Below are 17464 nucleotides of genomic sequence, written 5' to 3'. Positions count from 1 at the left end.
GCTCATGTATAGACCAAAACACAGACAACACAAAAACCCACAGCAATAAACTTTAGACTCGTATCGTATTTATGTATTGGTGAATTTCAATAATTAAAATTTAATCTTAAAATTAAGCTAGCTTTTAATGAGGGAAAAAAAATAGTTTTTTTGTCACAAGACGTATTGAGGTCCCCGAGGCTGTTCTGCTTATTATGAACATAAACTCGGATATTAAAAATTATATCCATCCATCCATTTTCTGAAACTGCTTGTCGTATTCGCGAGGGGTCTGGAGCCTATCCTGGAGGCTGCGGGTGAAAGGCAGGGTACAACTCAGGATGGGGCGCAAACCCATCGCAGGGCACAGCAGTGACATTAATGTCATTAAACAATATTAACTGTTATATCAAGATTAGGTTTTAACAGCTAACTCCAGATGCTCAAAAGTCTGTTACGGCACTTAGTGCAGAAGTGCTGGCTGAGCAGTTATTTTTTTTATACTTTTTTCTACCTAGAACAAATGGAATTAAGTGTTTTTTTGTTAAAGGACAGTACAACAGCACCAGGCCCGAGCATTTCCATCCATCTTCCATATATGACCCCTTATGTGACACAGCAGGGAAATTCACGGTCATCGAGGCCCAAGCCATGTTGATTTCCCAGCATTCCTTTACCTGTCAGCCAGGTGTGAAGCCTCTGACCAATCAGAATCAGTAATTATCAAACTAACTACCTGGGAGAACTGAAAACAAGGCCTGGATTTGGAATCGAGTGCCAGACTTAAAGAGCCCTGCACTTCAGGGTGACGGGGAGCCGGAATCCAGTCCCAGACAGCACAGGACTATGGGGACATGAACCTGTAACGCCAGCCCAGGGGGGGGGGTGAAGCTACAGTACACTGGACCACTGTGTCACCCTTAACCACAACGCCACCTACTGTTGAAGGCCGTTAAACTGATGAACTCCCATAACATGTCGCTTTTAGGCATTTGCATGTATCAGTTTGCAGTCTTTTGGGTGGAAAGGGTCACACATGAGAGAGCCAGTGGTGGATCAAAGTCGAGACCTGCGCAAAAAAGCCAGAAATGACTAATGAGCGGCCCCTTAATGTGCCACCCATAGAAGGGGAAGATGCTGGCCCTAAACATGATTCTCCCCCACCGGTGGTGCAAGACCCCAGGAGATCCACCCACAGTTGCCCCCGGAAGAGGCAGTGACTCACACAGCCAAACAGTTAAAGCTCAGTTCTGAGCTTTGATGAGCTCAGACCTCCCTGTAAACACTGGCTGTGTCACTGAGGACTCACATTGATGCTTGTTATACATTTCACTCCCTGGCCCTCCTAGACACAATCCTGGCTCTGATCCTGTCCACAGTCCCCCCCCCCCCCCGTGAAAGTCACACAGATTTTCCAGGCTTAGCTCCCGCTTCCCCCTCGCGTCACGGAGCACCTGCTGCGAGGCTTTGATGTCCACGCGGGGACGCCGATGGTCCTGCAGCGGAAGCGTGGCTTCGTGGGCTGGCCCTACAGCAAGGCCCGACAGCCCACGTTAAGTCCCGTTTCACTTCAGCCGTGCCAATAAGTGAGTGTTTGTTATTCTAATAAATTAAAGTAAATCGGCCCCTAAGTGAGATCGAGTTCGGCTTGGAATGCAACGGTGCTCAAAATTTGACATACGTCCACAGTGCCTCCTTGTGGCCATTTTAGGTAAAACCAGCTGGGCTGAAAATAAAGATGTTGCCCACTCTTTCTGTACTGTGCCCGTATTTCCCTGCTAACAAAAATGACCCATTCCCTGCAAGACTGGGTTTTCGGTTGAGGCTTCTCCACGTGCTCTGGGTTACAGTGAAGTCCACATTTTAAACGTCCAGGTATCGCTGTCTTGGTGTATCGCGGTAGGTGGCCTTCTTATACGCCGCATGAGTTTGAGAAGTGAGCACAACTCAGTGACAGCAGACATGAGACTTCAAAAGCAGCGGGTAATGGTGGTGCTGCATGCTGCCAGTTGCTGACCCGCTTAACCCACTTCCCATGGTTTACTTTGGTCAATTCAAACTGGGGTAAACTGGAGAATGACAGACAAGAGCGTCCAGGAGTAGGGGTCTGTGGAGCAAGAGCCTCAACAAGGGTGCCTCTTCATCCCGGTGGTCTTCCGCAAAGCAGACGCCAGCCCAAGATCATAAATGCTTGAACGTCAAATGGGGGGATTTGAGCAATAAAGATGAAGAACACAACAGTCACCCCACCAATGATGAACAGCCAGTGTTGACAGCTCACACTTCCCTAGCACACCTGGACAGAAGCTTCTGAAGTCATGGGTTGAGTCACCTGAAGTGGTGCTTCAGGAACTTGTGGGTTAACCTGCCTTGCAGGTCACTGCAAATCCCGCACTATAAATCAAACCAGTGAAATATATCGGATTTAACTAGTCAAAGCAATGACTGGATTGAACTTGACTTCATGGTTAACCTACTGAACAACCTACTGAATATTTGAATATACAGATGGTTCTCAACTGACGATGGGGTCATGTTCTAATGGACCCATCATAAATTGAAAATACGTTAATTTAAACATAAACACTGTATGAGATATTTACGCTCACAATGTGGCTGGGTGGGTGCTGTGCTGCGTATCGCTAACCCGGGAAGGATCAAAATTTAAAGTTTAATGAATACTGACTCCGTATTGCTATTGCGCAATCATAACGTTGAAACATCGTAAGTTAAACACATCGTAAAGCGAGGAGCTACTGTACTGTAGATCAAGGGTGTCAAACTCCAGTCCTGGGGGGCCGGAGCCCTGTGTAGCTTAGTTCTTTCCCTGTTCCACCACAAATGATTCAGCTCAAGAGCTGTGTGATAATTAGCACAAGGAGTTGAATCAGGTGTGTTCATTTTTGGAAACCCAAAAATGTGCAGGGCTCCGGCCCCCAAGGACTGGAGTTTGACACCCCTGCTGTAGAGTTTCATTACCGCTAAGCCTCATGAATCTCCAAAGTTAGGCTTGAAGTCATGGGATCATGAATCTCCTTTGGGTCCTTTGATGCCAAAGAGCTTTGCTAGAAGAGTCAGTTAAAGTAGGTCCAGTGCCACTGGTCCCTTGGTGTCCATTAAATGGATCTATCTGGTAGGGGTCGTCTCCGTTCCCTTCATAGTTCCTGTTCGTATTCTTGGACCTGAAACCAAAACTGAACCGGTCTGGAGGTGAACCTTCTAAGGCCTGGTATAAAAGAACTAGATTCTTCGAGGTAGGATGTAGCAAATGGCAAAGAGTCATCATCTCAGGAGAAGATGATGTCATGAAACAGAAGAGTACTTATCTCGACACATACTCACAGTGATGTAACATGCCAGCCAGAGCAATGAACTCCCATCAGTCACGTGATCCGCACTTTGGCTCTGAAGCGTGCGATTCCTTTTCGGCGGGAAGCTGAGGAACACGCTGCTGAGGACGCGGAGAGGCAGCGCCTCTGACAGCAGACTCTCACGGTGCTATTAAAACACGAAAAGCCTTCAGAGTCTGTCTCGGGGCGACGCCACGCCATCCCTCCTCAAGGCAGTCAGTACGAGTTTAAAATCCCGCCAGGTTATTGGATAATTGGGACATCTAAGTCATGGGGAACAGCTGAAAAGGAGAAGATTGAAAAAACTTTTAGTGTAGAAGCAACTTCACAAAAAAAATCCAATATGACGTGTTTATTAAGGGAAAGCTAGCTAGTACAGCAAATGTTATTGAAAATCGTTCCACAGCGAGAGCCTGACGGCTCATCTCAGTGGCCACTGTAATCACACAGTGCAGGACACCATAAACCATCTCATCATGGCGCTCAGAGAACAGCTGGCCGTCTCCTGGGGTAACGCAGAAAAATCACCAGGCTCATGTTCGCCAGTCATCCAGCCGTGCTTCCGAGGGTCCCAGACCAGGCAGTGCCATCAGTCACATCCATCCGGCCGGCCGCTCAACACAAAGGTCAAAGGTTAAAGGCTGCTCATAACACGAAGACAAACACACCACCCGCCCTGCCTTTCAGCTGTCGTTCTCGCCGGTTCTGGTCTGGGAGGGTTCCAGAAAAGCAGGACAGTTGAGGACACAGCTGTGTCCTGACGATCGAGGCGGCGAGAATCCACTCAAGTATTCTGTGGAAATGGGTGTGAGCTTCTCCTCCGCGACGTAACATGTAAATATGCAAGTCTGAGAAACACTCGCCAAATTCCAACCGAACAAGGCTGGCATCAACGGTGCGTTCAATCATCTTTCCGAAGTCGTAAATTCCGAGGTGCGCGACGTCACGTCCGACCAATCTCTCGTTCGAGCTACACAAACAGGGCTGCCTCCATGAACAAGCTGTTGTGTGATGCTGCTTTATATTTATATTTGGAGTCAGATTCTTTTTTTCTGAGAGACAAACAAGAAACACTAACTAGTCAAACCACATTAAAAACTTTATATTTTAGTAGATCCATAGCGGTATTCTTTTTTTGAGAGGCAAACAAACTACAAACAAACAATAGACACTAACAAGTCTGGTAAAAATCTGATATCGCATGTTAGGAAACTTTACGGACATGATATGGTATTCTCTAAATCGACCATGTGCAATTAAATGTATTAATAGTTATAAATGTAACAAAATAAACATTTTAAAATATTTATAAAATAGAATTACTGTTGACTGTGTAAGCTGCCACATTCAAATGACGTCACAGGGGAATCTCGGACAACAAAATTCTGTCCGACACCAACGTCACAAAGGAGGCGCGTTTCTGACGGAAAGTGACATTTTTCCATGACGTTTTTACCCGAGTTCCGACTCGGAGAGAGATAATCGAACGCAGGACAAGCACCCATCCCAGGGGGAGTGACGGAGAGTCACCGTCACAAGGGCCGTGCATTAGAGGAGCAACGAGACCAAAGAGCAGAGACGCGAGGGCCAGGAGATGCAGCTGACTGTGAGGACAGCCAGTATCTACAGTGTAACTGCTGCCAAGGCAGCCATATGCCGATTTCTCCACAGGGCTGACACTCATCAAATGGCAGTCAGTCCATGGCTGTAATGTGATCCCGGCCCCTCAAGGCTGATTTTGATTGGCTGGTATCATAGCAGCTTGGATCTACTGGACAACTGTTAGACCAGCTGTCAAATCCACACAGTAACACACAGTCATTTGTTTTACTTTTTATTACAAACCTTTTTGGTTCAGGTCCCTTAGTAACAAGGAAGACTGACTAAAAAAACATTGTGAAAAAGTCACATTATTATTCAGGATTACGTGTTAGTTGTTACTGAATTAAGTAAAAAAAATAATAATAATTGGTCTAAATCTGAAAAGTAAAAATGTACAAACACTAATACATTTCTACTACAGCACCAAGAAAACTTTGGCAATACCCTCATCTTCATTAAAAGTGACAATTTCCTGACAAAACATAGAAGACATGAATTTAACAAGGCCTAGGTCCCATTACTGTTCTATATGACAGACAGACAAAGGCTTTTCTCACTCGTGTGTGCTTGCTCCCTCTACTGACCAAAAAGAGGTACAACAGATGTTGCATTGTGAGCAGGCAAAACGAAAGCAAAAACGTGTGTGTGGGCAAATGTGTGTTTACCTTGCGCAGTTTGCGAGTTTAGCTGCCCAATATTAAAATGATAAAAATAGAGGTAACTTTACAAACACTGTCCCATTATTTCCACTGTGGAGCATTTTGGCAGTCGTCATGTTAAAAATTCAATTCTCCCAGCATTTTACAGAATAAGCAAAACAATACCAGTATAAATGATCCTTGGGTTCGATTCCCTTGTGCTAGTATGTCCTCCATGCTGGTTAAGAGGGTTGAGTGGTCAATAAAATCTGAGGGATGATAGAAGTTCAAGGTCCACCACCCTATTTTGTTAGCAAAAAAAAATAAATCCAGTCACTAACTGCAGTGCCACCTCCCAGCCAGAGGGGGGGGGCTGTAGGCACAGTAACAGTGGGTGGTATTTAGCAGTGTGTGGCCTGCAGCTCGCAAATTCTCTGTCGCAAGTGGCTCATGAACTCGAACATGGTGGCGGCGAGGCTCTGGTGGATGAGGTAGCGGGGCAGTCGGCCCTAGGAAGTGGCGAACGTCAAGATTAATAAGCGGCTCCGATGAAATACAACGGCAAAAACAAGAACGAAAGCTGAGAGACGGGGAAAGGAAGTTATTAAGTAGCTACCCCTGTGGTCCCAAACGCACAGACACTCGCAAAGAAGAGATTTGGCAGTAAACTGAGGATCCCTCACCTTTAGGTCTGTGTTGAGAATCCAGATAAAGGTGCATAGGGACGGATTGGTGCTGCACTTCAGTAACACAAAGCCTCCTGGCCCATTCTCACCCCTGCGGGGGGGGGGGGGCAGACAGAGAAACAGTACTTTTAAACACAGATTCCTGAGATACTAATAATACTTTGTATATTCCACTGTGACGTTTCACGCCAACCTGACATAACAGTCCTGGAGGGGCCGAGCGCCGTGGACAGCGGCCATCCCAGCAGACAGGTAGCAGTCGTGCCTTCGCTCCACCCGCCGAACGTTCACGAAGTCCCTGCGAGAGCAGGAGGGAGGGGGCCAGTCTGACTGGGACTCGGAGAGAGCAAAAATGTGGTCCGACTGAGTCCTCAACGATCGGGTAAGTAACCGTGGCGACTATCGGTACCTTGGGGCCACAACACCCCCCGCTGCACCTGCAGAGACGTCGTAGGACACCATGGTGTTGTCATCTACACGCTGCAGGATCTGAGGTGGGGGGGGGGGGTGGCATCAAGACAGAATTCAGCAGACTGACAGGATGAGGAAGGTGATGAAGGAGACTGAGGGAAGGTCACCTGACAGGCCAAGATGGTTTTGTTCCACTGCACCATCTTCTCAGGCTGCAGGATGACTTCCTGGTATACCAGCTCAGCCGGACACTGCAGTAAAGCCTGAGGACATGTATGAGCACCAGATTCTGAAGACCGCATGCCCTTTGTTTACGAACTATATCAATTACAAAATGGAACATAATTGGCTCCCGTGTCAGGTAAACGCCTGTGCTTGCAGGCATACAAAGTGGGTTTATTGGTTTAAACAAGGTTTCTTGAGACTTACTTCCAAGTTTTAGGTACTACGAATTGCAGCTCATTTTTAAATGGGGCTTGTTGTCCTGGTAATTTCTGCTGCACGCCTAACCTACTGAATTGATAATCACCGTCGTAGTACCATTTATCACACTGATTTCTGCAAATCAGGGTTAGTAATCCCTACTCTAGCAAGGGTATATAAAACTCCCTTTGCAGACTGAGATCCTCACAATAAAAACATGAGGTGTGGTGAAAATAAACAGGCCACATGTAACAGGGAATGGGCGGCCAATCCCCTCCCAGCTCAGCAGTCACCCTATAGGGGGCGTGGCAAACAGAACACTGGGGACAGCCAATCAGAGAAGAGGGCGCCGCCTACCTTGATGATGAATGTCTTGCCATAGAATGGGATCTCCATCGAGTATACAGCGTCACCCTGAACCTGCTGGCAAAATAAGACCAGTGACCTTGCACATCTGGTGCGATTCACCCAACCACCATGCCCAAATACGAAGACACACCATCTAAATCCTACTTGAGAGACCCGACTTTAACAGGACAGCGATTCTGCCATTGTGAGGATTGATTCTGCCTTCAATGCAATTAATGGTTCCCTACCCACTCTGGCAAAACTGTCTTTGTGGGGTCATTACTTGACAGGTTTTGCATGCACACACTACTGCGCGCATACGCCTGCACACATGCACACACTACTGCGCGCATAGGCCTGCACACATGCACACACTACTGGGCGCATACGCCTGCACACATGCACACACTACTGCGCGCATACGCCTGCACACATGCGCACACTACTGCGCGCATACGCCTGCGCACATGCACACACTACTGCGCACATAGGCCTCCACACATGCACACTACCACAGCCACATGCTCGCAGACGTACACAGCTTCCGTGTCCATCACTTACATTGCTCTTCTCAAACTTCCAGCTGTCTTCCTGAGCCAGAATCCGCTCCACCACCGCCATGGCCTCCCTGCCCAGCCGCACAAACTCTTTGTCCTGGCAAGAGACACACAGCGTTCCGCAATGAGTGACAGGCGTTTGCACGACAATCCCAAAGCACAGCCACCACTATTGATCGCTGCCCTGGTTTCTCACTCCGACTTATTGCCCACCTGCCGGTTCCCTTAGCATGCTCTGCGCCAACTACATCATGGCCGCCCGCTATGAGGGTCTTACCTGCACCGTTACTGCCCGCCGGCCCAGTCCCTCCTCGTCTTGCTCCTCATCAGAACCTGTGTGGGACATGTGTGGTGGGGACGGTCATTAGCAGAAAAAAGCCCCATGGATTACATCACACAGCCACCCTGTGACCCCCACAGGAAGCCTTCCTTGTGATAAAACGTTCCCCTACAATGAATGATCTCTTGGTTTTTTTCAGTGTCTTATCAAAAATCAAGAGTTTGATCTCAGGAATCTGAGCGAAACATCCCCTTGATTAAGAAATGTCGTAGAGTTTAGCATACACATCTACAAGCATGCCCGTCGATGCCGCGTATATAACTGTACCTGCCGGTGATTCGGGAGGGGAGTAGAACTGGCCTTCGGATATGCTGCGAGGGTGCAGCACAGGGACGTGCTCGTATGACGTGCTCAGGTCTGGCAGGTACGCTGTAGAGAAGACGGCTCATTAGGAGAGCCTGCTGATGTTCCCACGTAACCATCCTCTCCACCCCCGTGCTCCTCAACGCCTCTACCTTCTCGCAATCGTACCAGTGACATGCATCTTGCCGTTATACGCTCCCCAGCGCAATCCTTTGCTTTGTTGCTCGAAACGTACAATTTCCACATGGGGGATCAATAAAGTATCAATTAATTATTATGATTATTATACAAAGATCTACGGCAGACCCGGCTGGGATTTTCCTGGGATGACCTCCTGATTTCCCCCCCCCCCCAGCCCCACAAACCTCTTTCTTCCTCGGCCTCCTGAGGCAGAACCTTGAAGTCCAGGAACCACGTCTCCAGCCAGGTCACCACGAAGGATGTGATGGGCAGCAGGTAGCCGAAGGCGTTGTGGAACAGCAGCTACGGTCCAGGGAAGTGGCACTGAGTTGCGGGACTCACTGTGGCCCGTATGTGTGGGGCTCTATTGCTCAGGATAAACCGCAGTATCGCCCTTTACAAAACACATTCTTCCTTATTTAAGGCCCGTGTCCACAGTAAAAATCAATAAAACAGGCAGAGGCAGTTAAGACCTTTACGCCAATTCAACACGCAGCTCTGCAGGAACCGCATGGTCTAATTGACCATTCTGCAAACTTACGCTTGCATTTGTAAACGTAGAGAATCAGCAAACCTGAACTGTAATTCAATGGCAGTGTCCGCAATCATTATTTTACTAATCAGGCATTAGGATGGCCCACTCGAGACCGGATTCATGAACGTCACACATAAATTCATCTAGGCGTCCTGGCTGCAATCTGCACTGCATCAGGAAGCTCTTTTATACGGAATGATATCAGATTCTCATAGAATTCAAAGATATTTACTGCAAAAGGCTGAAAATGCTATCTATACTTTGGAGAAAACCATTTGTAAAATAAATATAAAATGTGAAATGAGCACTGCAGGCCTTTGCTGACCGGTCACCCTGCTCATTTACATTCCCCCTCGTCTAGGAGGTAAGAGCGTGTTAAAAACAATTTCACCCATTACTCTAGGGCAGGTGTGTCAAACGCAGGGGTGTCAAGAGCCCTGCACAGTTTTTGGTTCACCCTCATTTAACACACCTGATTCACCTCCTTGTGCTAATTACCACGCAGCTCTTGAGCTGAATCATTTGTGGTAGAATAGGAAAGAACTAAGCTACACAGGACTTCGGCCCCCCAGGACTGGAGTTTGACACCCCTGCTCTAGGGCAATGTTGCCCAATCCAGTCCATGGGGACCCACAGACAGTTCGCATTTTTGCTTATAAATAGATAAATAAATAACATTTTGGACTGTTTGGCAGGCAGCTATGGAGGGAGCAAAAACAGACGTGCCCAAGGATGGGACTGGGAACTGCTGATCTAGGTCAGTGTTATTCAACCAACCCAATCCGTGTAAACACCCAGAGACAGTCCACATTGTTTCCTCACTCCTTCCCAGCGCACCTGAGCCAAGCAATCAGGAACAAAGATACCTGCTACAGGGGTCTTGGAAGCTGGGAGGGAGCAAAAATGTGGACTGTCTGGGGTCCTCAAGGACTGGGCTGAGAAACACAAGGGGAACAAATAGGGTATGTGGGGAAAGCTGGCAGTGCCGCCCACTGAGATGCCCGATTAGATGTGAGGTGACAGTGCCGGCCACTGAGATGCCCGTTTAGATGTGAGGTGACAGTGCCGCCCACTGAGATGCCCGTTTAGATGTGAGGTGACAGTGCCGCCCACTGAGATGCCCGTTTAGATGTGAGGTGACAGTGCCGCCCACTGAGATGCCCGTTTAGATGTGAGGTGACAGTGCCGGCCACTGAGATGCCCGATTAGATGTGAGGTGACAGTGCCGGCCACTGAGATGCCCGTTTAGATGTGAGGTGACAGTGCCGCCCACTGAGATGCCCGATTAGATGTGAGGTGACAGTGCCGGCCACTGAGATGCCCGTTTAGATGTGAGGTGACAGTGCCGCCCACTGAGATGCCCGATTAGATGTGAGGTGACAGTGCCGCCCACTGAGATGCCCGATTAGATGTGAGGTGACAGTGCCGCCCACTGAGATGCCCGATTAGATGTGAGGTGACAGTGCCGCCCACTGAGATGCCCGATTAGATGTGAGGTGACAGTGCCGCCCACTGAGATGCCCGTTTAGATGTGAGGTGACAGTGCCGCCCACTGAGATGCCCGTTTAGATGTGAGGTGACAGTGCCGCCCACTGAGATGCCCGTTTAGATGTGAGGTGACAGTGCCGGCCACTGAGATGCCCGTTTAGATGTGAGGTGACAGTGCCGCCCACTGAGATGCCCGTTTAGATGTGAGGTGACAGTGCCGGCCACTGAGATGCCCGTTTAGATGTGAGGTGACAGTGCCGGCCACTGAGATGCCCGATTAGATGTGAGGTGACAGTGCCGGCCACTGAGATGCCCGTTTAGATGTGAGGTGACAGTGCCGCCCACTGAGATGCCCGTTTAGATGTGAGGTGACAGTGCCGCCCACTGAGATGCCCGATTAGATGTGAGGTGACAGTGCCGGCCACTGAGATGCCCGTTTAGATGTGAGGTGACAGTGCCGCCCACTGAGATGCCCGATTAGATGTGAGGTGACAGTGCCGGCCACTGAGATGCCCGTTTAGATGTGAGGTGACAGTGCCGCCCACTGAGATGCCCGATTAGATGTGAGGTGACAGTGCCGCCCACTGAGATGCCCGATTAGATGTGAGGTGACAGTGCCGCCCACTGAGATGCCCGATTAGATGTGAGGTGACAGTGCCGGCCACTGAGATGCCCGTTTAGTTGTGAGGTGACAGTGCCGGCCACTGAGATGCCCGTTTAGATGTGAGGTGACAGTGCCGCCCACTGAGATGCCCGATTAGATGTGAGGTGACAGTGCCACCCACTGAGATGCCCGTTTAGATGTGAGGTGACAGTGCCGGCCACTGAGATGCCCGTTTAGATGTGAGGTGACAGTGCCGCCCACTGAGATGCCCGTTTAGATGTGAGGTGACAGTGCCGGCCACTGAGATGCCCGTTTAGATGTGAGGTGACAGTGCCGCCCACTGAGATGCCCGTTTAGATGTGAGGTGACAGTGCCGCCCACTGAGATGCCCGATTAGATGTGAGGTGACAGTGCCGCCCACTGAGATGCCCGATTAGATGTGAGGTGACAGTGCCGCCCACTGAGATGCCCGTTTAGATGTGAGGTGACAGTGCCGCCCACTGAGATGCCCGATTAGATGTGAGGTGACAGTGCCGGCCACTGAGATGCCCGTTTAGATGTGAGGTGACAGTGCCGCCCACTGAGATGCCCGATTAGATGTGAGGTGACAGTGCCGGCCACTGAGATGCCCGTTTAGATGTGAGGTGACAGTGCCGCCCACTGAGATGCCCGATTAGATGTGAGGTGACAGTGCCGCCCACTGAGATGCCCGATTAGATGTGAGGTGACAGTGCCGCCCACTGAGATGCCCGTTTAGATGTGAGGTGACAGTGCCGCCCACTGAGATGCCCGATTAGATGTGAGGTGACAGTGCCGCCCACTGAGATGCCCGATTAGATGTGAGGTGACAGTGCCGGCCACTGAGATGCCCGATTAGATGTGAGGTGACAGTGCCGGCCACTGAGATGCCCGATTAGATGTGAGGTGACAGTGCCGCCCACTGAGATGCCCGATTAGATGTGAGGTGACAGTGCCGGCCACTGAGATGCCTGTTTAGATGTGAGGTGACAGTGCCGGCCACTGAGATGCCCGTTTAGATGTGAGGTGACAGTGCCGGCCACTGAGATGCCCGTTTAGATGTGAGGTGACAGTGCCGGCCACTGAGATGCCCGATTAGATGTGAGGTGACAGTGCCGCCCACTGAGATGCCCGATTAGATGTGAGGTGACAGTGCCGCCCACTGAGATGCCCGTTTAGATGTGAGGTGACAGTGCCGCCCACTGAGATGCCCGTTTAGATGTGAGGTGACAGTGCCGCCCACTGAGATGCCCGATTAGATGTGAGGTGACAGTGCCGCCCACTGAGATGCCCGTTTAGATGTGAGGTGACAGTGCCGCCCACTGAGATGCCCGTTTAGATGTGAGGTGACAGTGCCGCCCACTGAGATGCCCGTTTAGATGTGAGGTGACAGTGCCGCCCACTGAGATGCCCGATTAGATGTGAGGTGACAGTGCCGCCCACTGAGATGCCCGATTAGATGTGAGGTGACAGTGCCGCCCACTGAGATGCCCGATTAGATGTGAGGTGACAGTGCCGCCCACTGAGATGTCCCTTTAGATGTGAGGTGACAGTGCCGGCCACTGAGATGCCCGTTTAGATGTGAGGTGACAGTGCCGGCCACTGAGATGCCCGTTTAGATGTGAGGTGACAGTGCCGCCCACTGAGATGCCCGATTAGAATTTCATATTCCAGAGAAAGTACTGAGGGGAAAAAACATTTCGGGAAAACAAAAGGCCGCTTCTGTTTGCGTCACCAATAAACCATAAACTGTACTTCTCTTGCCCTCTTGCTTCCTTTTCGAGAAAGAAAAAAAAACCCAAAATGATCACGAAACTGAAAGTCACAGCAACAGTTAGGATCACATGCAGTGGTCTTTCCTTCCAGAACACCATTCTGATGTCGGCATGTTGATCCAGTTAACTTAGAGGCATACCATCATGCCACCACCAGAAATGGAAATGGATGGCCAAAAGAATCATTCACTCACTCACTAAACACACACACACACACGTCTATTCGCATCCTTGTGGGGATTCTCTATTGATTTCTAGTGGCAAAACCCTAATCACAATGACAACCTTAACCCCTACCCAGCCCTAACCTTAACCGCAAATGATCAAACTAAATAGAAGACTTTGGGCATTTTTTCATTTTTTGATTGCAGTCACAGATTTTTATAAAATTGAGTTTCCCCTTGTGAGGACCAAAAAGGCGGCCAAAACAACAGGTTTTGTCACATTGTGAGGACATTGGGTCCCCATGATGTAATAGATACATGACCCACACACACAGACACTCAGAGGACGAAACTCACAGTGGAGGTGCTGACTTTGGCGATCAGGAAGGCGGTGGTCACTAGAGTAGTGATCTGCGGACGAGGAAAAAGGGGGATCATGACAGTATTAATAATGCGAACAGCAGAATTAGTAATTAACTAATAATGTCAGTCAGCAGACGCTCCTTCCCTCCATCTGCTAATCAGTCCATAAAATCACTTTTGTTCAGCCTGAAAGCCCAATAACCCCTGAAACTACAGCTCAGGAAAAAAAATTAAGAGATGACGCTATATTTAAAAAAAATCTGCATTTTCAAATCCTGGTTTAATGTTGGTTCTGCTAGCAGAAGGCTATACTAAGTGGCTGTATGTTGGCTCCAAGTTCAAAGTTTCTACGGCAGCAGTACGCAAGAACAAGGTGAAGCAGGAGACTCTGGCAATAACCAAAAACCAGCCAGGCAGAGGGCAGAAGGTGAGGGTGACCTCAAGTGACCTTCAGAAGGAATGGGAAGCATTAAGTGCAGGTGTGAAGTGCACTGCTAGGACAGTTCATATCAGGCTCCTAGAAGCAGGACTGAAGACCCACAAAACAAGGAAGAAGCCCTTCAGTGAGAAGCAGGGAAGAGCCAGGCTGCAGTTTGCAAAAAAAAAATGTATATTTTACTCAGGCACACACCCATGAATTGAGAAATGAGAGAAACTGAAAATTTTGCTGCGGCCTCTTAATTTTCTTCCCAATAAAAAGGTCCAGGATTGGGTGAAAGGGTTGTCAGTCAAACCCCGGCTAGCCAATGCGCTTGCTTTGACTGTGTCCTTACCGCGATCACCCACCAATGCCTGAGTCGCAGGGCGGCATAGCCTAGCTGCAGAAACAGGAACCTAAACGCTGCCAGGAGCTTAGAGAAACAGGGGGAAAAAAAAACACATGGAGACTTAAGTTTCCTCCCCCCTCAATCAAAAGGTCATCGGAACAGATGTTAGAAAAATCACCCGACTGAAAAATAGCACATGGTGAGAATACGATGACCTGTACAGCTGGTGCTTCTGGTGAACGCAGAGAAACACCACGCTTTTTATTGGAACATATGCAAGAGGATTTTTAATTAGACTTTTCAAATTGCTGCTGAGTTCGCAACAGAAAGAATTATCGGGACTCTTGACTGGAGACCAGTGGTCAGAGTAGTAGGAGTTTAAACAGAAACTATTAAATAAATCCTGACGTAGCATCACACAGTATCTGTGAACGGGTCACATACAGGAAGCATTTTTAACACCCTGCTAACCACATCGAGAACATTTCCACTCACAAAGACGTCGAAGAACGAGGTCCTGAAGTCGTAATGGACAACCTCATTCTGCAAGCTCTTCAAGAGAGAGTCTGTGGTCTGGCAAGGAAAGGAGGACTAGGTCGGACAACGCAGAGAACTCGGAGAATGCCAGAAGACGGACAGGTCGGTTTTGGTGAGGGAGAGGCCTCGGGCTTCTCGAGAACAAGGTGAAACACACTCTGTTCCTCAAGACAAGCAGGTCTGATGTTAGCCCCTCCCACAGTCAGAAATTAGCTTAAGCATGTGGTTTGGGTAGGACCCCAAATCCGGCAGCATCATGCAAAAAACGAAATGGGATGTGCGTGCAAGGGTCGATTGGCAGGTCCTGTCACTCAGGGGACGAGGACAGCAGACCTGGCGGGAAGGGAAATCCACACTCACGTTCAGCTCGATGATCCACAGCAGCGAGATGAACAGTAGGTCAAAGGTGACGAAGAGGCAGAAGGTGCGGCGTACGGCGGAGATGGTGGCCCGTCCGCCGTCGCCTTGGGAACGGTGCGGCAGGAGCCCAGACGCCCGGGTTCTGGAGGCAAAGAGCGAGCTGCTCTTCCACTCGCTGTGCTCCAAACCGCTCTTCATCACTCCTCTAACCACGGCACCGCCTGCAGGACGAGAGGAGGACAGATAAAAGCGGGAACAGGAACGGATGGATTAATGAAGAGACAAACGTGTAATGAAGGATGATGGATAGATGAATGATGACCAGAAATAGTGATAAATGGAAACGGCAGGCAGACGGATGGACAGATGGATAGGAACAGGGAGGGAGAAGAGTGTTAGAAAAGATAAAAGGAAGAAGTGAGTGAGACTCACAGGACAGTGAGTGAGGTCATCAGGGTGGGAATGGAGTAGGTCAAACTAAAAAACAGAACAAACAATGAGGAGGTCATCACGTGGGATTAATCAAAACAGAACAAGTTAAAAAAAAAAGATAAGTAAAAAAGATATGTCACTATATAACAGGAACAAATCCACAGTGATGTAATTATAGGCATACAAGCTGTTATCCACAGAGAACTGCCGGTTGAATCCGCTGAAAGCACGCGCACAAACACACAAACACACACATATACACACAGACCCAAACAAACAAAAAAGCACTCTGAACATTGTACCGGACTGCGCAAGAACCCAGGTTTTAAAAGTCCACATCAGCATATCGTGAGGTTTGTAATTCACGTAACAGAAATATCAGCGATTAGTACACTTGGATAACGACGTACTATGGGCTGATTGTTATATTAATATCCCTCTGCACGCAAGTACATTGGAAATACCACCACACTGGGGCGTAGGTTTGGTTTCAGCATTTGTAGGGACCAAATCATCCCTGAAACCCCCGCCCCCCTAAACGCGCACGGTCCTCCCGCTATATAGGTAGGGACATGACCAAACCGTCCATACTCAAATCTACAGCCTGTTCAGCACATTGTCTGGACTGTAAAAGTTACCGTGAGCCCGCCGTACGCTGCAGACCGAAGGCTGGCTGACGTCCCAGGCTGGGATACTGCGCCCCGCAAAGCCCAGACCGCCACCGGGGCCCCGGACCTGCCGCAAGCTTCGTGAAAATGTAAAACCGAAAGCAGGGTCTTTCCTCAGCAAACTACCCGCAATGCACTGGTCAATCATTTATTTCCACATCTATTTTACATTTCGCTTGCGATCGCATAGTTTCGTTTCTGCATACAAAAAGCACCGTCTGTTCGCCGGTTAAATTAACGCAGCAGACAGCGGTACGACGTTCTTACTGGGCGCCAGTGCATCACAGGAGGCAAGTAAACCGAGACGCTGTCATTCTCATATTAAATTATCCGAAATTAATCATCCGGCTCCTGTGGAGAACTGCGGCTCACCTGATCCGGCATGATGACTTCGGGACGCCGAGTCTTCCGGGGGGCTGGAAGGAAGCTGGTCACTAGCCTCTGACGGACAGCAGGGGTATGTAAATTAAAAATATTTCAAGTGAGTGAAAAGTGTCTATATTGAAGAACTTCCTGTTTACGTCACCGAATGCAGTGCGCATACATGCACGCCAATTCCCGGGTCTAAACACTCACCATCAGCTGGAGAGACGACTCTTTAAAGCTTAAAGAAAACGTCCAGTGCGCAGACATGTGTGCATTACAGCCCGGCCGGTTCCGCTACATTTCCGCAGCTTCTGGGACTGTAGCAGCATAGGAGTAACGCCTGCCGTTCCCGAACGGGGCCGTTTGGGGTTGCAATTATAAGGGCAACGTTAGGGGGCGCTCACGCTCTTCATGACTGCCACAGTCCTGATAATCCGTAGTCCCACCGAGTTCTCTGGGAAGTCTCTACGTTTTTACATACAGTTTAATTTACAGATTCGCTTTTAAAACAGTTAAGATCTTTCATGCAGCACTAACAGGCACTCTATGAATATCATTCTGAGACCCGAC

General features: G+C 49.1%; 1 protein-coding gene across 5 annotated transcripts; it reads right to left on the bottom strand.

Moving 5' to 3' along the window:
- Positions 1-5150: 5150 nt before the first annotated feature.
- Positions 5151-17290, bottom strand: stard3 (StAR related lipid transfer domain containing 3). 5 transcript variants are annotated; one of them, XM_072704997.1, is made up of 17 exons: positions 17105-17290; positions 16901-16969; positions 15861-15905; positions 15429-15649; positions 15027-15104; positions 14538-14615; positions 13759-13812; positions 9003-9120; positions 8602-8703; positions 8272-8327; positions 7999-8091; positions 7447-7512; positions 6834-6929; positions 6665-6744; positions 6449-6553; positions 6253-6346; positions 5151-6078 (listed from the first exon to the last, which is right to left on the bottom strand). In XM_072704997.1, the coding sequence occupies exons 4-17, from the start codon at positions 15624-15626 to the stop codon at positions 5971-5973; spliced, it is 1326 nt and encodes a 441-aa protein (XP_072561098.1). In that variant the 5' UTR covers positions 15627-15649; positions 15861-15905; positions 16901-16969; positions 17105-17290; the 3' UTR covers positions 5151-5970. The 5 variants fall into 5 exon arrangements, with proteins under 5 accessions (XP_072561098.1, XP_023691291.1, XP_072561095.1 ...); XM_023835523.2 differs by lacking the exon at positions 15861-15905; XM_072704994.1 differs by lacking the exons at positions 15861-15905; positions 16901-16969; positions 17105-17290 and adding an exon at positions 16499-16868.
- Between the last annotated feature and the right edge of the window lie 174 nt (positions 17291-17464).

The sequence above is a fragment of the Paramormyrops kingsleyae genome, chromosome 22, assembly GCF_048594095.1.
Source record: "Paramormyrops kingsleyae isolate MSU_618 chromosome 22, PKINGS_0.4, whole genome shotgun sequence".
In the NCBI taxonomy this organism is placed as follows: Eukaryota; Metazoa; Chordata; class Actinopteri; order Osteoglossiformes; family Mormyridae; genus Paramormyrops; species Paramormyrops kingsleyae.
This window is presented reverse-complemented; position numbering and strand designations above follow the sequence as displayed.

Coding starts and splice junctions, on each gene's coding strand:
- stard3 (XM_072704994.1), bottom strand. CDS start 16,676: ATGATTGACCAGTGCATTGCGGGTAGTTTGCTGAGGAAAGACCCTGCT. Junction 14,616..15,026: donor CCTCGTTCTTCGACGTCTTT/GTGAGTGGAAAT, acceptor TGTTTCTCTAAG/CTCCTGGCAGCGTTTAGGTT. Junction 8,704..9,002: donor GGAGGCCGAGGAAGAAAGAG/GTTTGTGGGGCT, acceptor TCTTCTCTACAG/CGTACCTGCCAGACCTGAGC.